This window comes from Podarcis bocagei, assembly GCF_964188305.1.
Source record: "Podarcis bocagei genome assembly, chromosome: 9".
NCBI classification, from domain to species: Eukaryota; Metazoa; Chordata; class Lepidosauria; order Squamata; family Lacertidae; genus Podarcis; species Podarcis bocagei.
In genome coordinates this window covers 54,380,354-54,403,573 of record NC_138134.1, presented here as the reverse complement: position 1 = coordinate 54,403,573, position 23,220 = coordinate 54,380,354, and the positions used below count along the sequence as shown (strand labels likewise).

The window sequence follows — 23,220 nt, the reverse complement described above, 5'->3', positions numbered from 1 at the left end:
AAAAAGCAAGGGAAAATGTGTGTGCGTCCTATGGAGCGAATGCAGGCTTTCGCTGAAGCCTGGAGAGTGAGAGGGGTCGGTGCGCACCGACTCCTCTCGCTCTCCAGGCTTCAGGAAGCTATCTGCTAGCAGAGGGAGACCCAGCTCTCCCACCGCTAGCGGAGCGCTGCATTAATCCCGAAGCTTGGGGCGTGCGGAGCTCAGCACGCCCCAAGCTTCTGGGTGCCGGCAAGGTCTCCGCTAGCCCTGGGAGAGCCCCGCGACGTCGCACGGCTCTCCCAGGGCTAGCGGACCACTGCGCTAATCCCGAAGTTTGGGGCGTGCGGAGCTGAGCGCGCCCCAAGCTTCTGGGTGCCGGCAAGGTCTCCGCTAGCCCTGGGAGAGCCCCGCGACGTCGCGCGGCTCTCCCAGGGCTAGCGGACCACTGCGCTAATCCCGAAGCTTGGGGCGTGCGGAGCTCAGCACGCCCCAAGCTTCTGGGTGCCGGCAAGGTCTCCGCTAGCCCTGGGAGAGCCCCGCGACGTCGCACGGCTCTCCCAGGGCTAGCGGACCACTGCGCTAATCCCGAAGTTTGGGGCGTGCGGAGCTGAGCGCGCCCCAAGCTTCTGGGTGCCGGCAAGGTCTCCGCTAGCCCTGGGAGAGCCCCGCGACGTCGCGCGGCTCTCCCAGGGCTAGCGGACCACTGCGCTAATCCCGAAGCTTGGGGCGTGCGGAGCTCAGCACGCCCCAAGCTTCTGGGTGCCGGCAAGGTCTCCGCTAGCCCTGGGAGAGCCCCGCGACGTCGCACGGCTCTCCCAGGGCTAGCGGACCACTGCGCTAATCCCGAAGTTTGGGGCGTGCGGAGCTGAGCGCGCCCCAAGCTTCTGGGTGCCGGTAAGGTCTCCGCTAGCCCTGGGAGAGCCCCGCGACGTCGCGCGGCTCTCCCAGGGCTAGCGGACCACTGCGCTAATCCCGAAGCTTGGGGCGTGCGGAGCTCAGCACGCCCCAAGCTTCTGGGTGCCGGCAAGGTCTCCGCTAGCCCTGGGAGAGCCCCGCGACGTCGCGCGGCTCTCCCAGGGCTAGCGGACCACTGCGCTAATCCCGAAGCTTGGGGCGTGCGGAGCTCAGCACGCCCCAAGCTTCTGGGTGCCGGCAAGGTCTCCGCTAGCCCTGGGAGAGCCCCGCGACGTCGCGCGGCTCTCCCAGGGCTAGCGGACCACTGCGCTAATCCCGAAGCTTGGGGCGTGCGGAGCTCAGCACGCCCCAAGCTTCTGGGTGCCGGCAAGGTCTCCGCTAGCCCTGGGAGAGCCCCGCGACGTCGCGCGGCTCTCCCAGGGCTAGCGGACCACTGCGCTAATCCCGAAGTTTGGGGCGTGCGGAGCTGAGCGCGCCCCAAGCTTCTGGGTGCTGGCAAGGTCTCCGCTAGCCCTGGGAGAGCCCCGCGACGTCGCGCGGCTCTCCCAGGGCTAGCGGACCACTGCGCTAATCCCGAAGCTTGGGGCGTGCGGAGCTCAGCACGCCCCAAGCTTCTGGGTGCCGGCAAGGTCTCCGCTAGCCCTGGGAGAGCCCCGCGACGTCGCGCGGCTCTCCCAGGGCTAGCGGACCACTGCGCTAATCCCGAAGCTTGGGGCGTGCGGAGCTCAGCACGCCCCAAGCTTCTGGGTGCCGGCAAGGTCTCCGCTAGCCCTGGGAGAGCCCCGCGACGTCGCGCGGCTCTCCCAGGGCTAGCGGACCACTGCGCTAATCCCGAAGTTTGGGGCGTGCGGAGCTGAGCGCGCCCCAAGCTTCTGGGTGCTGGCAAGGTCTCCGCTAGCCCTGGGAGAGCCCCGCGACGTCGCGCGGCTCTCCCAGGGCTAGCGGACCACTGCGCTAATCCCGAAGCTTGGGGCGTGCGGAGCTCAGCACGCCCCAAGCTTCTGGGTGCCGGCAAGGTCTCCGCTAGCCCTGGGAGAGCCCCGCGACGTCGCGCGGCTCTCCCAGGGCTAGCGGACCACTGCGCTAATCCCGAAGTTTGGGGCGTGCGGAGCTGAGCGCGCCCCAAGCTTCTGGGTGCTGGCAAGGTCTCCGCTAGCCCTGGGAGAGCCCCGCGACGTCGCGCGGCTCTCCCAGGGCTAGCGGACCACTGCGCTAATCCCGAAGTTTGGGGCGTGCGGAGCTGAGCGCGCCCCAAGCTTCTGGGTGCTGGCAAGGTCTCCGCTAGCCCTGGGAGAGCCCCGCGACGTCGCACGGCTCTCCCAGGGCTAGCGGACCACTGCGCTAATCCCGAAGCTTGGGGCGTGCGGAGCTCAGCGCGCCCTAAGCTTCTGGGTGCCGGCAAGGTCTCCGCTAGCCCTGGGAGAGCCCCGCGACGTCGCGGGGCTCTCCCAGGGCTAGCGGAGACCTTGCCGGCGCCCAGAAGCTTGGGGCACGCTGAGCTCCGCACACCCCAAGCTTCGGGATTAGCGCTCCGCTAGCCGTGTCTAGGCTGCGGATAGCAGCCTGCTTCCCGGAGCGTCGGGCGCCCTGAAAGCAGAGCTCCCGGCGCTTTGGGAACACATCCGCAGCATGGGGACCCTTGCAGGAGCTCCCCGCAAGCTTCCCCACGCTGCGGATAGCAGCCTGCCGCCCGGCGGGTGGGGCACCCTGAAGCAGAGCGCCCCTCGCGCCAGGCATACATCCGCAGCGTGGGGAGCCCTGCAGCAGTTCCCCACAAGGCTCCCCAAGCTGCGGATAGCAGCCTGCCGCCCGGCGGGTAGGGCGCCCTGAAGCAGAGCGCCCCGCGCGCTAGGCAGACATCAGCCAGCCCCACAAGCTCGGGGGACAGCAGGGAGGCGCAGCGCCACTATCCCGCTGTTCCTCGACCTGGTTCGGTTTCCCTGACCTGCTTTTGGGGGGGAAATAAAGGGAAAATTTTTTTCCTTTATTTCCCCCAAAAAAAACTAGGCGCGTCCTATGGTCCGGTGCGTCCAATCGTGCGAAAAATACGGTATATGCATCAGGGTTAACAGCCAGTGATAGCCTTACCCGCCATGAATCCTCTATTAAAGCCATCCAAGTTGGGGTCCATCACTGCCTCTAGTGGGAATAAAATCCGTAGTTTATTCTGTCTTTCCTGAATCTTCCAACATTAAGCTTCATTGTATTGTCCCGAGTTCTGGTACAATGAGAGAGGGAGAAAACCTTTCCACTTCTTCACACAGCACTTAGCTAAACTATGGAACTGACTCCGCCTGGCTTTCAATTTGAACTTAGCCTGATCTTTTATTCCCGTTCCTTCCTTCCCTCCCCCTCCCCTTTTTATGAAGATTACCCGCTCCGGGATCCCACAGCTAATTCTCCCCTGGTCTCCTCACTGGCCCAAATAGGACTAATTTAACCAGCTAACCCTGGTGATCATCTAATGTTTATTGGCTGGATTTTCCCCCTAAATTGATTTTTGAATTCTGAATTTATTGTTATTCACGTTTTATACTGTATTTTATGCTGTTTTTTGTTGCATCAATTAAGCGTTTTAAATTTCTTGTTAGCCGCCCTGAGCCCGGTTTTCTGAACCGGGAAGGGCGGGGTAGAAATAAAAATTTTTTTATTATTATTTATTATAGGAGGCAGTGACATCCACCAGCATAAATGGCTTTAAAAGAGGATTAGACAAATTCATGGAGGGGAGGGCTGTCAACAGCTACACTCTACCTCCACAGTTGTAGGCAGCTATGCTTCCGGATACCAGTTGCAAGAAAGCACAAGAGAAGAGAGTGCGCTTGGGCTCAAATCCTGCTTATGGGTTTCCCACAGGCATCTGGTTGGCCTCTGTGAGAACAGGATGCTAGACTAGGTGAGCTATTGGCCTGATCCAGCAAGCTATTCCTAAACCTGCGTAGGCCAGAGCTCCAAGTGCGAGAGCCAGTGTGGTGTAGTGGTTAAGAGCAGTAGTCTCGTAATCTGGTGAACCGGGTTCGATTCCCTGCTCCTCCACATGCAGCCGCTGGGTGACCTTGGGCCAGTCACACTTCTCTGAAGTCTCTCAGCCTCACTCACCTCACAGAGTGTTTGTTGTGGGGGAGGAAGGGAAAGGAGAATGTTAGCCGCTTTGAGACTCCTGAAGGGGAGTGATAAAGCGGGATATCAAATCCAAACTCTTCTTCTCCAACAACCACTGGGAATTTGCTGCAGCACAATTGCTATGTTTGCAGAGAGGGTTAAGTGATGGAGGGACCTGTTGGTTGCAACCAGGTGCTATTTGTATCTGGGTGTAAGATAGGATAGGGAGTTGCCTCCTTAAATCACTGTTTCTCTCTCCTTCTGTAAGTGAATGGTTTAAGTTGCGTGGAGCACCTTACATGCCCCTTGGTAAAAGTGGGAGGGTTTTGTTGTTGCCCTTGCTTTACAAATCCCTAGTGCTAAGTGGAGTTTTATTGTGATTCCGAGTTTGTTTTGCTGTGTTTTCTTCCTCCCCGTCCCCTCCTTTCCCTTTCCCTTTTTGGTGTGTGGCCTCAGATGGAAATTTATGGCGGTGGCTGACCCCCTTTTACAATGCTCACAAAGCCCTCGGACTCAAGAGCATTTGTCTGCTCTCTCCCAGGATAAACACCTGCAGCCAACTCCCTGAGAAACCTGGATAGATGGGAGATTAATGTGACTGTAATAGTGGAACAGTGTTTGCCCACATTATCCCCTCACCCCAGGTAGATGGGCCTTTTCTGAGATGATACCAATTATTTATTGCCGAAACATCTGTTGATAACTGCAGCTGCCCCAGCGAAACAAAGCATATCATGGGGTCACAGACTATAGGGCCCTACAATCCTGCCTGATGCTCTTTGGAGACTATTCACCAACACACCCCAAAGTACATGGGTTACCATCGTCTTCAATGTTTCATCGTGCCGTAAAAAATACTTTCTAAACGCTGAGCTCGCTTCCCCATGTGCTTTGAACTATTATTTCATTTTCACTGGTAATTTATATTCTAGCACTATTGTACTGTGGGAGAAAAGGGATACTATTTTACTCCCCAATTTAATTGTAGAATGACTGACACTTTGACCCATATTATTAGTATTAGTCAAGAAAGGTTCTTTCCCCCACCCCCTTTCCATTGCTCTCTTTCCCATTTATTTATTCAAAACGAAATTAAAAAAATTCAAGACACAGAAAAAGTTTCTTTAGAACTTTGATTAAGATGTTGAGCGAGGCTGGGGAGGGGGGAAGTATTAAATTTACAGTTTGATTGCAAAGAATAAAGTTCTGAGCTTCCTCTTTTGATATGATTTGCAGGAGGGAATTAATTTAAATCCCTCCCAAAGAGAAATAAGCCTTTGTTGATATTGTTTGGCGAAAACTTTGACACGTTTCATCTGAGTTTATTCTAAAGTGGCGAGTTCAGAATAAGCTCTCCACTGGAATGAACCAGTGTTTGTAAAGTGATTTGGGATCCTTGAATGAATGATTATTCTGGAAGGTCAGATTTTGGGGACCATATTCACAGTGTGCAGTATCTTACTTCTCGAGTAGCTCCACTGATCTCAAAGTGTCTCTATGAGGGCACTTGGGTCTCCAGTCTGAAAGTTTGACTTAGCCTTGCAATGTTAGTAGCGATGCTTTGTTTGCAGACCATTGCTCTGTTGAGTATGCAAAACAACCATTGCTGCTTACATCATCCTTTTAAACAGTTCAGCTTTGCATGGGCTGCAGAATCCTATTGTACAAAACAACCAGAAGAGAGGAATGCTCATAAAAGACATGGGGGCAATGGGGGTGGGTGGAGAGGGGAATGGAGGAAATCCCATATCTGCTAAATTTAATGAGAAACTCAGGGTGGTAGTCAACTGTTTTACTCAGAGTACACCCATTGAATTGGCCCAACTTAAGCAAAGTCATTAATTTCAATGGGATTTCTCTGAGCAGCTTAGTTGACAACCACCTTCAGTAATTAACACATCAATGTAAAACGTGCATCTTAAAAAGTTTTCCCGCTTGATAGTAATCTTCATTGTGGAATTCCAGAATAGGAGTTTGATAGAAGAAAGATCTTGACTGTTAATGTTATTTCTGTGGGACTATAAGAAAGCAATTCCGGTGATTTGTCACCTGTCTATTCAAAGGACTATCTTAGGGTTCTTTCAGATGTTACATTTTTGGGGGTATAAATTTATGTGGGTTTTTGAGTTTTTGATCTTATTTTTTGTTTTTGTCCTGCTGTTTCATTTCTTAGGTCTAAATTAAAAATAGTGCAAAGAATTAAAAACTGTGACAAAACTGAAAGCAGCAACAGATTTTGTGTGTGTGTGTGTGTGTGTTGTAAAAGCCAAAACTGTTGTTTCATAAAAATTATACACCACTTGATAATTTTTTTAAAAAAACTCTCCAAGTGGTTTGCATTTAAAAAAAAACCAATAAGAAAAATTAGCAGTAATAAAACTTTCAAAAAGTTAAAATAACAATAGAATAAAAGCAAATTGAAACTTTTCATGTGAGGTGGGAAAACTAAATCTGCATAGGATGGGATTTGCTAAGGCTGGAGGTAGGGATTGATGCCAACTTGGGTGGCTTTAAAAAGAGGATTTGATGATTGATTGATTGATTGATTGATCTGATTGATTTGATATGATTTGTATGCTGCCCTTCACCCGGAGATCACAGGGCAGTCCTGAACGTAAAAATACAAAACATGAACATAAAATACATAAAAGAACAAGTGCAAGAACAAAAACAAGAACAAACCAATAACTCCCTTCCAATAAACACATGGAAGATAAGGCTACCAATAACTACTAGACATTATGACTAAATGTTACCCCAGTATCAGAAGCAACATGCCTCTGAATACCAGTTCCTGGGGAACAGCAGCAGAAGATTGCTGCTTTTTCCACTTGTGGGTTTCCAAAAAGTATCTGGTCCTTGTTCTGTCCCCATTTTTTTAAATCAGGGGATATGCAGTTAACCCTCCCATTGCAAATCATCTCAGCTCTTCTTCCAACAAACAGTGGATGTTTAAAAACAAAAACCCAGGTCTCTTTCTCCTTCCTGGCTGAGCCAAGGAAAATGAGGGTCAAAAACACTTCAGCTTCCACTGGGATTCCAAACAGGACGTTTCCAGCTATTTCCCAGCACGAGCTGTGCTCAAAGTAAGCATAAGAAAACTGGGAGACAGAATGTGCAAGCGGGAAAGCAGCAGAGGTGATAAATAATTATATGTTGATTTGAAATGAACAGCTGGAGATATCTCATCTGCTTTTAATAAATGTGCTCTTGCCCGTACAAGTGTCTGTTATGGTTTTCCCTAGGTGCCTGACCTCATACATCTGCAGACTGTAAAAAAACATTCTGACTCCAGCCCATGTGAGGATCTGGTTTTTGAACAAATGGTTGGCACTGCCCTTGGTGCTCATTGGAGCACAGGATTCTGCCTTATGCCAGGTCTGACTATTGGTCCATCTACCTCTGTATAGTCTACACTGATTGGCAGCAGTTCTTCAGAGAGTTGATCTTTCCTTTTTTTTTTTTATAAAATTTTTATTAGTTTTATGAAATTTTAAAAAACAAACAAACACTTAAAAAGACAAACATACACGTATAATTTCATAACATATTTTCATAAACCTCTTTTCTGTGACTTCCCCATACCCCCCCCTTTCTGCATCCCAATGTCCATAATTTTATAGCAACTCCCAGTTGTTACTTTCCAACCTCAGTCATCTTAGTCATCTCTATATTCTGACCTTATGTCACTGTATCCCTTTGTTCCTAAGAACCAAAACACTCTAACATTCATTAAGTTTATAATAGTCCTTAAGATAACTTTTAAATTTTCTCCATTCTTCTTCCGCCGTCTCTTCTCCTTGGTCACGGATTCTGCCTGTCATCTCGGCCAATGTCATATAGTCCATCACTTTCATCTGCCATTCTTCCAGAGTGGGTAGATCTTGTGTCTTCCAATGCTTTGCGATGAGTATTCTTGCTGCTGTTGTAGCGTACATGAAAAAAGTTCTATCCCTCTTTGACACCAATTGGCCGACAATGCCCAAGAGAAAGGCCTCTGGTTTTTTAGGAAAAGTACATTTGAGTACCTTTTTCATTTCATTATAGATCATTTCCCAGAAAGCCTTAATCTTCGGGCATGTCCACCAAAGGTGGTAGAAGGTACCTTCAGTCTCTTTGCATTTCCAACATTTGTTATCGGGCAGATGATAAATTTTTGCCAGCTTGACTGGGGTCATGTACCACCTGTATACCATTTTCATAATGTTTTCCTTTAAGGCATTACACGCCGTAAATTTGATACCGGTGTTCCATAACCATTCCCAGTCATCTGACATGATGTTGTGACCAACATCCTGTGCCCACTTAATCATAGCTGATTTGACTGTTTCCTCCTGTGTATTCCATTTCAGCAACAAGTTATACATTCTAGATAAATTCTTAGTACTGGGTTCTAGCAATTCAGTTTCTAGTTTTGATTTTTCCATCTGGAAGCCGATTTTCCTGTCCTGTTTGAAAAATTCCACTATTTGATGGTATTGAAACCAATTTTGTACCTTATGCTTCAGTTTCTCATAACTTTTCAATTTAAACTTATCTCCATCATGTTCCAAGATTTCCCAATACTTCGGCCATCCGACCTCCATATTGAGTTTCTTCACTGCCTTGGCCTCCACTGGTGAAACCCATCTAGGGGTTTTGTTTTCCAACAGATCTTTGTATCTTATCCAAACATTAAACAATGCTTTTCTAACAATGTGATTCTTAAAAGCACTATTAACTTTGTCATACCATAGATATGCATGCCAACCAAAAGCATTGTTAAAACCTTCCAGATCTAAGATGTCTGTGTTTTCGAGGAGCATCCATTCTTTCAGCCAGCAAAATGCTGCTGCCTCATAATACAATTTCAAGTCCGGCAAGGCAAAACCCCCTCTTTCTTTAGCATCTGTCAATATTTTGAATTTAATTCTGGGCTTTTTGCCCTGCCAGACAAATTTCGAAATATCTTTCTGCCACCTCTTAAAACATTCCATCTTATCCAGAATCTGCAAGGTCTGGAACAAAAATAACATTCTAGGCAATACATTCATTTTAATCGCAGCAATTCGGCCTAACATTGACAATTTCAAATTTGACCATATTTCTAGATCTTTTTTGATTTCCGACCAACATTTTTCGTAGTTATCTTTATACAAATTCACATTTTTAGATGTCAAATAAACCCCTAGGTATTTCACCTTCTTAACCAGTGTCAACCCTGTCTCCTCTTGAAACTTCTCCTTTTCTGTGTCTGTTAAATTAGTGGAGACCACGCCATTCATGTCTCCCATAATTATCATATTGTAGTCCAGATAGTCCATCAAGGTATCGTGAAGTCTCTTAAAGAAATCAGATTTACCTTCATTTGGTGCATATATTCCAACAACTAAGAGTTTTTCTCCTTGTACTTGTATCTCCACTGCCAAATATCTCCCTTGTTCATCTTTAAATATCATTTTTGGAGCCCATTTTTCTTTCACATATATTACAACTCCTCTTTTCTTAACTTTGTCTGATGAAACAAATTCTTGTCCTAGCCTTTTATTTGTAAGTAGTCTCCTATGGGCTCTAGTTATATGAGTTTCTTGTAGGCATATCAAATCCAGCTGTTCTCTGTTCAATATATGAAATACTTGTCTTCTCTTCAAAGGCCCATTGAGCCCATTACAATTCCAACTAAGGAATTGCAGAGCCATCTTGTTATTTTCCTGAGGCTCCTCCAACAGCTCCAAGTTGTTGCTCTTCTTCTGATGGTGGTGGTTTTTGTCCAAACGAGAGATTCAGGATATCTAGTGCTCTCCTCTGTTCTGCAAGTACGTCCACAGTCCCCTTCTGCAAGTCCTCCTGATTTCTTGCCAAAAATTTGTCTTTATCTTGAATTGTCTTTATTTTCACCTTCTTTGCCTTGTAGTCAAATGACAGTCCTTGTGGAAATTCCCACCTAAAGCGGATGGAATTTTTCTTTAACAAAAGAGCCAGGTCCTTGTAGAAGTTTCTTAAATCCAAAATGTATTTTGGGATGTCTTTAAAGATCTGTGCAGTTGAGTTGCCAATTTGCAGGGCCTTTTCAAAATGTAGTCCTAATATTTTGTCTCTTTCCTCCTTGGATCTAAATGTAATCAGGCAGTCTCTCGGGGTCTTTCTGTCCTGTTTTTTACCCAGTCTAAAAGCTGTTGTAATTTTAAATTCGTCTTCCTCCAGATCCCAGCAGTCCACAAACTCCCGTGTCAAGTATTCCGCAAGATTGTCTCTCTCGTTCTCCGGGATCGATCTTAATTTCAAATTTCTCTCTTTTCTCTGTAACTCCCACAAGGCCAAAGTTGCGTCATGCTCATAAACCTTCTTGGCAATCGGCTCTAATTTCTCTTGCGTCTCTCCAGCAACAGCTTTGGCATCTTCGGCAATTTGACGTGTAGTAGCGTTCTCCTCCACCAATTTATTTATAGATTCTGTGTTCTGGTTTAGTCTTACTGATATTTCTGTTAATTTTTGTGTATTTTCTGAAGTCTGTTTTGTCAAAGACTCCAGAGTTTGATTTATCTTAAGCAGAGCGTCTGTCACAGCTTCCATAGAGGCAGCTGCTCCTTTTTCTTGTTCTGTTGTTCCTGCTGGTCCTGGAGTTGCAGCTGAAATTGAGCCTCTTTTCTTTGTCTGTTGCTGTTGCAGCTGTTGTTGTTGTTGCCTAATTTTGGCTCTTGTGACAATCTCTTCTTGTGCGCCACTCATGTCAAGGTCACTTCCCACGGGAGCTGTTTCCTGTTGGAAAATTCCACTGTCCTAGGCCGTGCCGAGCTTTACTTTACCCTCTAGGGGGAGCAAATCAAAATGGCCATAAAATAAAGTGTCCAAGTACAAGAACAAAGGAGAATGTCCAAAGATATAAAAAAGAACGATTAACACAGTCAAAGTCAATGTTGCTAAAAGCTTGTAGCTGCAAATTGCTACAGTTTCCCAGTTTATGCTGTTTCTCCTTGTAATATACTGTAACCAGTCACTGTGTGAACTTTGTATCACAGTATCACTTTGCAGGCAAAAGTCAGTTCAGTGACCTATTGTTCTGAGAAGGCAGACCGTTTCGTACTTTCAATAGATAAGACAGCAGAGGATTTTTACTTCAGGTAAATCATGCAGTTTTTAAAGTCTCATTCACCTCCCCTCTGCCCTGCTAGCTAGAGGGGAGATCTAAAGTCTCAGTGCCCGGTTTGATTAATTAAAGAGCGGGTTTCAGCGGATGCAAGTTTAAAGTTCCGTTGCTTTCACTTTCATGCAGTCGGGGGGAGGCAGACTTCCTTGATTTAATCTCCCCGCTTTTAGCTCAATTTTCAGGATTTAAAGGGTCCCAATTGTTTTTCAAATCCTACTCACGGGAATTCCATCCAGATTTTCTTTTCAGGAAGAAATCGGCGCTCTCCGCTTATGGCGACGCGGCTTCACTTCGCAGGCTGGGTAGCGACTCTCAGCACCGCGCTCACTCCCGATGTCGATCCGTAGCCTTTAAAAAGGCTCTTTCACGGTACCGGGGGGCGCAAAGGTGCCCACCGAGTCTCCTTGTTCTCAGGCTTCAGCGCCTGAGATTTTAGGGGTCCCCCGCTCGCCGTAGCGGGTAAGACCCGAACTTGCGAAGCAGTCCTTCTCCGGAGCTCGGAGGCAGGACCGCCATTAAGCGCTGGCACCGACCGGAAGTCCGAGAGTTGATCTTTCCAGCCCTACCTGGAGATGCCAGGGATTGAACTTGGGACCTTCTGCATGCAGAGCTCTGCTGCTAGGCTTTTCCCCTTCCCCTCATCACCTATTTACACACACACACACACACACACACACACACACCGCTACGGAGGACTCTGGCTGTTGACACTGTCAGTGTCGACGATCTGTTTCGCAAGTGTGTGTGTGGTGTCTCTGGTGATGTGAGGTGAGAATATTCTCTGCTAGAAAATTATCCAGAGAATATTCTCCACAAACTGTAAATTTTAACGTAAGAACCAGTTTTACAACCCACATTTTTAAAATATAGCAAATAATAAGTTAAGCTGTGATATTGCCAGTGTAAGTAATGAATAATGGTTTGTTTTTTTAATCCAGTTACATTACTGGGCACTGTGTCATTCACCATTGGCAGTTCTGAAATGTGAGCTACAGAAAACACACACACACACACACACACACACACACACATATATGCTATTCATTTAATTTGATGAACATTTGAATTCGTATGTATTTCAACAATATATAATAGCCTTTTTTCTATTTTGGCGTGACCTTAATCATAGCAATTCTTTACTCTTGGCCATATAGTGTGATATATTTTTTTACAGAAAGTACCGGTAGTGTCAATGCTTTATACACTTAAAGTACCAGGCCTATACAATTATGTGTAACAGCATGTGAGGTGGCCTTGATTTAAACAGTTGAGCAGTTGACGTTTCTATATTTTTATTTAGTGCCAGTAACTGGTTTTGGCAGTGCCATTTAGTGGTACAACATGCCATTTATCAGAAATTGGCATACTGAAATATATTACCATTAGAGCTATTAGAAGCACAAGATAGCCTAATACTGAATTTACTTGTATCAAAGAATGTGAATTCACTGCATTGCCCCATTGAATAACTGTACACTTTTTGGTTGCCATCTGAACAAGTTTATCCATGAATAAACATGTATATTAACTAATTATATCATTTTCAATGCATTAAAATGAATATTCTCCTATTTTAAATGAAAATTCTCTAACATTTCATTAACTGAGAATATTTTCGAGAAAATTCTCCAAGAGATTATTCTCGAGAATTCAATATCACTAGGTGTCTCAACCCAATAAGCAACCTTGTAAGTTACTGCATGTAGTAGCACTCTTTTGCTTGAGCAGATCATATCCTGCAAAGTGATCTACTGTGGTGTATCTTTGTGACCCCCAGGGCATCTTGATATTAAAGCCTGAGATCCCCCCCCATAACTGTCTATTTGCTCAAGTCATATTCAATGAGCATGATTTGAGCATGATTTTAATTTGTTTCTTAGCCCTGTGATATGTCATGGATGTTTCAGTTGAGATTCCTGCACCGGAATTGGACTAGATTTGACTAGATGACTCTTGGGGTCCCTTCCAACTCTACAATTCTATCATTCTGTGATAGTAGTGATAGCTGTACTGTATCTTTAAATATAACCTTAAGGGCCCTAAACTGGACCCTTTCTTCTGCCTGTTTGCATACGGAAGATACAGTCACCCATCTTTCTGGCAACTAATTTCCCAGGGAGGTGTCTGCTGCTTTCGTGTTGTGGGTTTTTAAAAACCCTCTTTTTCCAACCACCTTTTTTAATATGGCTGTTTTGAGAGAGTTGTGTTAGAAAGCATAGCTTTGCTGGCTGTTAACCGGTAATGCTAACAATTCTTCATTGTTTATTTTAATTGGTTTAAACGCTTTTAAAGTGATGGCTAGCTCAAGCAGCCTCAAGTTGCCTATACCTGAAATGGTTCAAATTTGTGCACAGTGAAAACTTAATAGATGACCATGGCCAATTAATAATTTTTTTCCAGCCTAGCCTACCCTATAGAATTGCTGTGATGATAAAAGGGGATGCACGCACACCACCCTGAGCTCTGAAGGAAGAGCAGGATAAAAACATAATAATGGCATACCCTGCCAATTCTATAATGCAGTGCTTCTCGTTATTCTCCTAGTTTTCACAAACTATGAAGCAAGCAAGGCACACTTCTCTCTAGACTATGTGCTCAGTGGAGGCTTGTATTGCTTGCATTACATTCTCTCTTTTCCTGTGTAGGTGGACTTAAAAATATTTCAGAGGTTCCTACCCCATTTGCTGCATCCATTTAATACATCCCAAGTGCCCTGTACCTGGATGAGTTAGCAATGCCATTCATTCCTAGCCTTAGCAAACCAACAGACCTCTAGGCTCTAGCAAATCATTATTGATGATTTAATTCTTGCTCATTGAAAATTCCTCCACCCTCATCTGCTTCTATATTCCTAATTTATTCTGCACAAGCAATTTCGTATATTCACATTTTGTCCTGTACCTCAGTGCCAGATGGCTCTGGGAGAGAGTGTTTTCTCCCTTCCTGGGAGCAGCTGCAGTTGTCGGCAAAAACAAGGTATCCTGGCATTCAACCTAAGGCTGAGACCCAAACATTAAGGTGTTTTGCTGGGAGGAACCAGGCTACTAATGCGAGAAACCATGAAAACAGCACACCCGTCCACTCAGGGCATTTTCGCAAAGGCCCTTCAGTAAAGGCTGTTTTGCATTTCCACCCTGAACCCCTATAATTGGTGTATAGAAATCTTCTGCAAATCTAATTCCATCTCCACCTGACTCAGCTTCCCAGCCATGAAGTTCCTTTTGTGCCCCTAAACTCAATTACACATCCTAGGTTGACATTGTAGAAACAGATGTTCAGGCAAAGTGCACTTTTATTTCTCTCTCTTGGCATGGATACAGAAATCCCTTAATCACAATTTCCAAATCAGAACCCTTTTCTTTCTTTTATATTTTGGTTATATCTCTGTGTCGCCATAATTTTTTTTGTTTTGTCTATGAAGTGTCTTCCTCCTGGGGTTGTAGGCTTGATGGGTTGTTGCTGTTTAAAAAAATAAAATTATGTTTAGGAGCTGCAGATGCAACAGTGCACATCTGATCAAAAGCTTTTATGTAAGGTGCAGAAAGACAGGATGATATTTCAGTGGGATTGCAAACAAACTGAGGTTGGGCAAGGTCAGAAATAGACTTTTCCCTGTCCCTCAGAAACATAAATTAGCAAAAGAATTGTGGGCTTCTGTGGTATATGGTTAGATACACATTATATCAAATCTAAAGGAAAGCAACTGTAATAGGTGAGATGGACCTGTGGCCAAGGTGATGTCTGTTATCTAGACAGGCAATGAATATTGCAGATGTTAACCTGTGATGGGAGAAATCTGGAAGTGAATCAGTCAGTGCATTATGAATTGTGTGAGGCATTAGTGGCAATTCAAAATTACGCAGAAACTTCTGCTGTGTCTCATCTGCCACTTGGAGGTAATTTTATACATTCTTCATTTTGATATAAGACAGCAAGAGTTACGAGATCATCTTTTCTCAAATTAAATAAGCGCTCTTTCCTCAGTATAGCTTTGCATGTGCACCTCAGGCATGGCAGCCATTCTGTCTTGTTTGACTCACATATGGAGAGTCTGATGAACCAGGATAACACACTTTCAGTCTCATCATGCTTCTACAGGACACTGCCAGAAAAAGAGAAGAGGAAAGCTTTTCATAGTTCTGCTGAAGGGAGGTGATTCTGGCAGCATGCTTCTGATATGCAATCCCTCTCAGAAATGTTGGCATCTTAACAACACTTCAAACACGTTTTGCAGGGTCTTAGACCTGTGAAACTGATTGACCAGAGACTATAATAGGACAGAAGACATAAATGTCTGGATCCGTAGGCAGTAACAGCTCTCCCATTCTGCTTCAGATTTCTGAAAAATTGCTATCTGTACCAGTAGTGGATGGCATGATGGGACGCCACTACACATCTGACCTCCAGTTGGTTGCTTCACTGCTGCTTACTGGGAGGGGCAAGGTGGACGCAGTGCAAACACACTGGCAAAGCCTCTCCAGTGCTCCTGACAGTGTGTTTGCACCACACCAACCACACCACTGTCTTTCCTCTTTCCCCACTTCCCTTCTAGTAAGCAGCAACAAACCAGAGGTAAGGTGTGCATGACATCCTACCACACTGTCTGATCCTGCTCTGTATCCATCATATGTGTATATTAGGAGGGGAATGTCTGTTGCCTCTTCTAGGCTTTATGTGTGAAGTCTGTCTTTTTACCCTGGAACTGCTGTCACAGAACTTGACCTACTTTCATTTTATGCTTTTATGGGAAGGAGGTTTTGGTCTACATTTTCCATTAACATGGCAGCATTTTTGTGGACTAGGAACTGTTGTGTGACTTGGGAGCCAAGGAAAAAGTCAGGTATGATTTCTCAGAGGGGACGAGAACAGGGTTATAACTTCAAACAATTGACACCGTGCAAAATGTATTGGTGTGTTAACACAGCACGCCATCTTCGGGGAAAGAAAAAGCAGCTGATATTCTCACCCTGTCTTGACTTTTCCTCATTTTGTGTCCATTTGGTTTTGGAGAGCAACGCAAGAGGTTTCGGCATTGAGCGGAGAGTTAAATTATGCAGCTGCCCGGCCCTCCAGAATAGGATACTTGGTTTAGATTTTTCACAATGCTATTGAAGTGCTTATTTTCCTCCTGAAGAGACACAAACAGATGCAAACTTCTGTAAACACTTTAGAAATGAATTCAGTGAGTTTGGCCTCTCAGCGGTGCTCAATAGCTGACAGAAAAATGTCTAATTAGTGCAAGTGGAAATAATAGGGCCACTTGGATTCCTTCCATCCTCCTCCAAGTCTACTTTTCCGAGGAACTCAAAGGCTCTTTTGTTTGGTAGGTCACCCTCTCTCTTGCTTTTGTGTTCCAATCTCTTAAGGGAAGGAGGAGAAGAAGCAGAAAGAAAAAAATGCATTAGGCAATGGCTCAGTGCTTAAATATACGGTAGACTCTGGAGCATTGAGAAAAATGTGTCGCTGGCAGTGTTCGTTTTCAGGTGCTTAAAGACAGGGATCCCTCCATTGTCAAGAGGCACATGCACACAAAGAAATGGGAATCCCTTTCAAGTGTCATTCTTTGCAAAAGCATGCCCCCTTGCAAATAAATAAATATATTTCCACCAGTTTTTGAAGCATAAGTCAGCCCGTGAATACTTGTTCACAACTGGTCTTGTGAGATAAACAAATATCAGGCATTCCTGTTCAAGTTGTTCACACTATGGCTATTTCAGTTTCTTCAAGATGCATAGTCTATGATTTGAAACAAGCCACAGGGTGTAAATCTTTTTCTCTGACAGGCTAACATCACCAACCTATCCCTAATCTTGGAGCTGATTGTCACCACAAATGTTTTCACACATTTATTGAGTCATTCATGAGAGTCTCTCTTCTGGGGGGGGGGGGAGGGAATGGGAGCTGCTGCTCTGCCACGTGATTTGGATGGAGAGGGTGCTACATTCAGTCCCTGAAATCTTCAGCTTAAAGGTTTTCCTGTAGCAAAACTTCATGCTGGGTGAACCAAGTCAGTGTCAGCACACTAGTGGGCAAGATGGTCTATCTATCCGACAAGATAAAAGGCAGCTTATACCATTATCAAGTTTTACCTGACTCTTCCTGTAACTTCCAAATAGTACTATAGTCCTTAGCCAAAACCACGCCCATACACAGGAACCCGGCATGTTAAGCAATGATTCAGATACCTGTATGGCTTGTATGCGATCTCCTACCTGCTTACCCAAAGTAAAGATCAAGCAATTAGTTGCCAGAAGTTGATTTTTACATCTGATTAGTTCATCACATGGCTGGAGCTACCTCCTAATTCTTTGAACAATGTCTCCCAGTGTGTAATGCTGGTTTCCCCAGGGACTTTATAGAAAGTTGCCATTGGAGGCCCTTGTATTGATGGGCCTGAAGGCAAAGTACCCTTTTGATGCTCATAGTACCAGGTGTAAATTTGTTGTTGTTGTTTAGTCGTTTAGTCATGTCCGACTCTTCGTGACCCCATGGACCAGAGCACGCCAGGCACTTCTGTCCTCCACTGCCTCCCGCAGTTTGATCAAACTCATGCTGGTAGCTTCAAGAACACCATCCAACCATCTCATCCTCTGTCGTCCCCTTCTCCTTGTGCCCTCCATCTTTCCCAACATCAGAGTCTTTTCCAGGGAGTCTTCTCTTCTCATGAGGTGGCCAAAGTATTGGAGCCTCAGCTTCACGATCTGTCCTTCCAGTGAGCACTCAGGGCTGATTTCCTTAAGAATGGATAGGTTTGATCTTCTTGCAGTCCATGGGACTCTCAAGAGTCTCCTCCAGCACCATAATTCAAAAGCATTAATTCTTCAGCGATCAGCCTTCTTTATGGTCCAGCTCTCATTTCCATACATCACTACTGGGAAAACCATTGCTTTTACTATACGGACCTTTGTTGGCAAGGTGATGTCTCTACTTTTTAAGATGCTGTCTAGGTTTGTCATTGCTCTTCTCCCAAGAAGCAGGCGTCTTTTAATTTCGTGACTGCTGTCACCATCTGCAGTGATCATGGAGCCCAAGAAAGTAAAATCTCTTACTGCCTCCGTTTCTTCCCCTTCTATTTGCCAGGAGGTGATGGGCCCAGTGGCCATGATCTTCGTTTTATTGATGTTGAGCTTCAGACCATATTTTGTGCTCTCCTCTTTCACCCTCAATAAAAGGTTCTTTAATTCCTCCTCACTTTCTGCCATCAAGGTTGTGTCATCTGCATATCTGAGGTTGTTTATATTTCTTCCGGCAATCTTAATTCCGGCTTCGGATTCATCCAGCCCAGCCTTTCGCATGATGAATTCTGCATATAAGCAGAATTAAATAAGCAGGGAGACAATATACAGCCTTGTTGTACTCCTTTCCCAATTTTGAACCAATCAGTTGTTCCATATCCAGTTCTAACTGTAGCTTAAAGTGTAAATTACAAATTGACAATGAGTATTGCTTCCCAATTCTTTCTCTTTTGTATTAGCTTGTTTGTTTTTATCATCTTTGGTGTTGAGAGGAGTTTCCCCTGGTTATGCAATTTAAGGCAGAGTAAGATTTGAAAGTTCTTCCATTTATTACAAAACAAAATACACACTGTCAAAAATCAAGACCAGATGAAGCTGATTTCACATTATGTATTTCATGTTACGTTGTTTTTACAAATGCACAACCCATTTGTAAAAATGATAGGTTAGTGGTAGACATTACTGGCCAAAATAGGTGTTGCTTGGGTCTCAAAGCCAGGAATTGGGAATTGAATACTTTAGATTCTCCCAGTTTTTTATACAAGAATTCAGTATTTAATCCTGAAACGTCTTTAGAAGTGCTGCCTAGCCTTCAGCACTGTTGGTTGAAAGTTCCCAATGGACAGCTCCTTGCTCTGCCGGGTTATGCCAGATCTTTCCTGGTCTGAAGACTGATTCACACTTTACATGGCAAGAATGAATGCAGCCATGGATAGTTGAAGACAAATGGGCAGGAGCATCTGATAGGGCAGCACAGCACTGTTCACCTGTCTTGTTTGCAGTAGTCATCAGCATTGCTTACCTGTCTTCCCAATGCTGCATGTCACTGCCAGTTACCAAGATGGGGAGCAGAAAGGCAGCGAAGATAATGTCAAATTGGCTCCATCATTGCACCCATATTGTCATACTGTGCTGAGCCTTGTCCTTCACCATCTCCCTCTCAGTAACTGACAGTGACACTTGACAGTGTCAAGAAGCCCGGGGAACAACACCAGTTGCTACTGTAAACAGGTGAGGAAGTTGTCTCTCCCAAGCAGGAACAGGCACAGGAAGATACTGATTCCACACAGATAACAACTATGTCCAGCGCTACCTAGTGACTAAACTGTATTATGACACTATCCACATGGATGCATAATTGCAAATGAAACAGAATACAGGGATATTGTGTATTTATGGTTGCTGCATGGACACATGTAAATTTGGCTTTATACATGGAAGCAAACGGGGGTAAATGTGAGTTTTCTGTCTTGTGAGGTGAAGATTCTATTTATTTAGTAGTAATAGTAGTAGTGTTTTAATTTACTAGTCCCTATGCATGGAAGACCCTATCTTCACTGAGGGAGCTTGTCATAGGGAAAAGCCCCAGAACAGTTTGGCAGAGCACAGGGGAGGAGAAAGGGAATTTCAGTTGTGCAAGCATTATTCCTTGCGATGGAGTACATTCCTTACTGCTACACTGGCTTCCAGGCAGGCTTAAATTATAGCTGCATCACTCTCTTTTTACCAATTAAGCAGCAAAAGCACTAGAGAATTTGAGTCACTCAATGAGTCACTAAGTCACTAAGAAACAAATGCCTTCTCCAACAGTGTTTTGTACTGGACACAAGGAGTATGCACAGAAAATAAATATTTGGATAGGGGGTCTGGCTTCATGTGTCTATCAGAGTGGCCACTGAACTCCATGTCAAGGTAATATTCTCATACTGCAGCCACAGTACTGGTATATTTTAGTCCAAGTAAAATTTCCCTTCATCAGATTAACCTTTCCTATTTGATCCCAAGGAAGGTGTTACCAAATCAAACTTGAGGCTCCAGCAGGCAGGAGTTTTCTTCTCATCTTTCCCCAGCTGAGGAGAGGAAAGCTGGGATGCACTTTCGCTCACACGCCATTCTCCCAAGGTGCAAGTTGGGCATTTGGGCAGATGTCACAATGCCTGCAGGGATTCTTGAGCACCCATGAAGGCTCTGTATACTGCCGCAGAGTTAGCCTGCTGGCCTTTCTTCTCTCCTAACAGCACGTTCCTTCATAAGTGTGGCTGATTCTCCATGCCAGGGAGAAGGATCAGCCTCTGAGGGGGATACCAAGGGAGTTAATGCTATTTTTAAAAAAATCATTAAAGGTCGCCTGCAAAGAGAAAACGTTGGACTGCTGACCTAGTTGCTCCTTTATGATGTACAAAGGAGCGTTTGATCTGGTAGCCTTTACTGCTATATTAATGCAACTTGTTGATGTTTAGAACTTGATTGACACCACAAAAGTCTTCATTTCCCTTGAGAATCAGAAGGCAATGGCTTTTAATAGCACACACACACACACACACAATTCCCATTTAAGCTAATTTTAATGCTATATGTAGGTCATTTCTTGAAAACAGATCACAGGTCTACTTTTTAGGAGTGTCTTACCTTCCTCTTCCTTTTTTAAATAAGGTTGCAAGATACAGTGCCATATAGTGGGTAGCATGTTGGACACAAATCAGGAAGGCCCAGGGTCTAATACTTGGGTGAGCTTGATGGGTCTAAGCTGTTGGTTGTGAGGTTAAAATGAGATGAAACACTCTGAAATCCTTGGAAGAAGGTTGGGATGAAAATGAATCGATGGCGGTGGTTAAAATTAAAGTAAAATTTGTGGATAATCAGAATATCCTGTCTAAGATTGGGAGCATTGCACACACCCACACAGTGATTTCACTGGTAATTAAGTATAGTGTTAGCCTGAATCCAACCTTGTGTGGGTTCCATGACTCGGTCTTTCAGTGCCATCATTTGATGAATGCCAACTGGGCTGTGGCAGGCAGGAGGAGAAAGAGAGAGAGAGAGTACAATAAAATGTTGTTGGGTTTATCACAGGGTAGAGCATTGTAAAGTATGCCACACTTTTTAAAGCTTTTTTGAACTTCCCTTCCATACCTCTAACAGTTTTTCTACATTTAAAGCAATATCCCACCCCCAATCCCTCCTTTGCCCTGCAGTTTTCCGTAGCTGAAAGTGGGTATACACATTTCTCAGCTAAGCAAGTCAGCAAACATTTCTACCCCATCCCTCTCCCTGATGAATTACATACTTTATGGATAGTCCCCTAGAAGCGGTTCCAATTTGAGAGCTGGTTGCTCCTCACCATCACATGCGTTTGGTGTTCTTTTCAGGTTTGTCTGAAAGCCTCCATTACCAGCAGGGACTATGTGACAGCAGCTGCTATTGTGTTCCTGATTGACCGGTTCTTATATTGGGTTGATGGCTCCAGCCAGCTCCTTTGGATTGCCAAAAGGCTGCACGAGCTCCAACCTACAACACCAATTGCCCCTCAGCTGGTGATTCGCCAAGCTCGCGTCTCTGTAAATTCAGGTAATGAAACACTCAATGTGCTACCCCCCTCCAACCACCATCTCTGTTTCTCGGCCGAGTCCCAATTAGGAGCTGCTTGACTTTCAAGAGGATACTTTGTCCCATTCTGGAGATGACATTCCTATGATCCTGAGCCATCATTTTAAATTGACACCCTGCTCCTGCCTGCCATCTACTCTCCATCTACCCCACCCCACCCCCGCTCCATCTCCCTCCCACCTCTTCTGGCCTGCACAAAGTGTCTGGCATAAAGGGGTCTCTGAGAGAAAGAAGCAGCAGAGAAAATTGTGAAAGGGTGTGGAAAATACTAATTGGAGCTTTTGTCTCCTAACAAATCTGCCCTGCTGTTTCAAACGGGGGTCTGTGAATTGCTGTACTTCTGAGCAAAAGCCTTCAAAAAGATGATTAAAGATCTGGTATTTTCTCTCTCTCTCTCTCTCTCTCTCTCTCTCTCTCTCTCTCTGTGTGTGTGTGTGTGTGTGTGTGTGTACACATATACATGCACTATGGCCGCTTGGTGCAAATAATGCAGTTAACCTACTCATGTAAAATTGAGGGTTGTTGTTTTTTCTTCGTTCCTCTTTTGGTTGTACAGAAAGATCATGAATGGCATTGGCCCATTTTAAAATACATATTCCTAGTTTTTTTAGGAAGGAAAAGCCAAAGCTAAGCTGATGATGAATACAGTTTTAGAAGGAAATAGCTTACATAAAATGAAATGATCATCTGATTTCAATCACTACATCTTAGGAATAGTATGTGCGTCAAATATAATTGTCCTTATTTCTGAGCTCTGCTATCTGTTGCCACTTCCCCCAGCATTGGGTTCCCATACGTTTTCTTTACTACAACCCCACTCAACCTTAGCCAGCACGGCCAATGATGAGAGATGTTGGGGTTTGTAGTCCAAAAACATCAGGGAGAAAGGCTGAGTCTGATGCCAAGTCTTGCAAATACATGTCTTAAAGAAGTAAACAGGAGATTGGCGTGTTGTTTATTCCTAAAGTCCAAGGTGAATCAGGGTGACATAGTTGGACCACAAAGCTTCAAAAGAGCCAAAGTGAGGTATTAGCCACCCAAATGTGGGTGAGTCTAGGCAGATATAAATATCTAAACTACCTCGGTGAGCTCTCATCTTGGGGTAGCTTTGAGCATCTGTAGGCCTGTTCACTTTACACTAAACACAGGTACAAGCTACCACTACACATGTACAAGTGTTTTTGTGAAAGGGTTTACACATGTTGATTCATACAGCTCAGCTATTGTGCACACAGAAACGCAGACACTATGCTTGTCAAACGTGACGTGAATAATGATAAGAGTGTAGACAGTGTGCATCAACTGTTATTTACAGAGATTGTGCACTTGCTGAATGTAACATGTGAAAGGCCCTTATATAATTCATCTTCAAGCAGTGGGTCAGGGTCTATGACTGGGTCACAATTGGATGGAATCCCCTGCTAAAACAGAGGAAAAGGCCTTCGTTTTAGCAGCATCCTTGTCTCATTATGATGT

The 23,220-nt window shown here is 45.0% G+C and overlaps 1 protein-coding gene across 7 annotated transcripts in view; it reads left to right on the top strand.

Moving 5' to 3' along the window:
- ALPK1 (alpha kinase 1) overlaps nt 1-23,220 on the top strand; it is a 69,578-nt gene that overhangs the window by 33,836 nt on the left and 12,522 nt on the right. For all 7 annotated transcript variants that reach the window (XR_014011577.1, XM_081208051.1, XM_081208052.1 and 4 more), the window contains one exon: nt 21,507-21,705. Coding sequence is in view for 6 of the 7 variants with exons in the window: in XM_081208051.1 (XP_081064177.1) it covers nt 21,507-21,705 (199 nt within the window). In the remaining variant the exon portion in view is untranslated. The remainder of the gene's footprint in view (nt 1-21,506; nt 21,706-23,220) is intronic.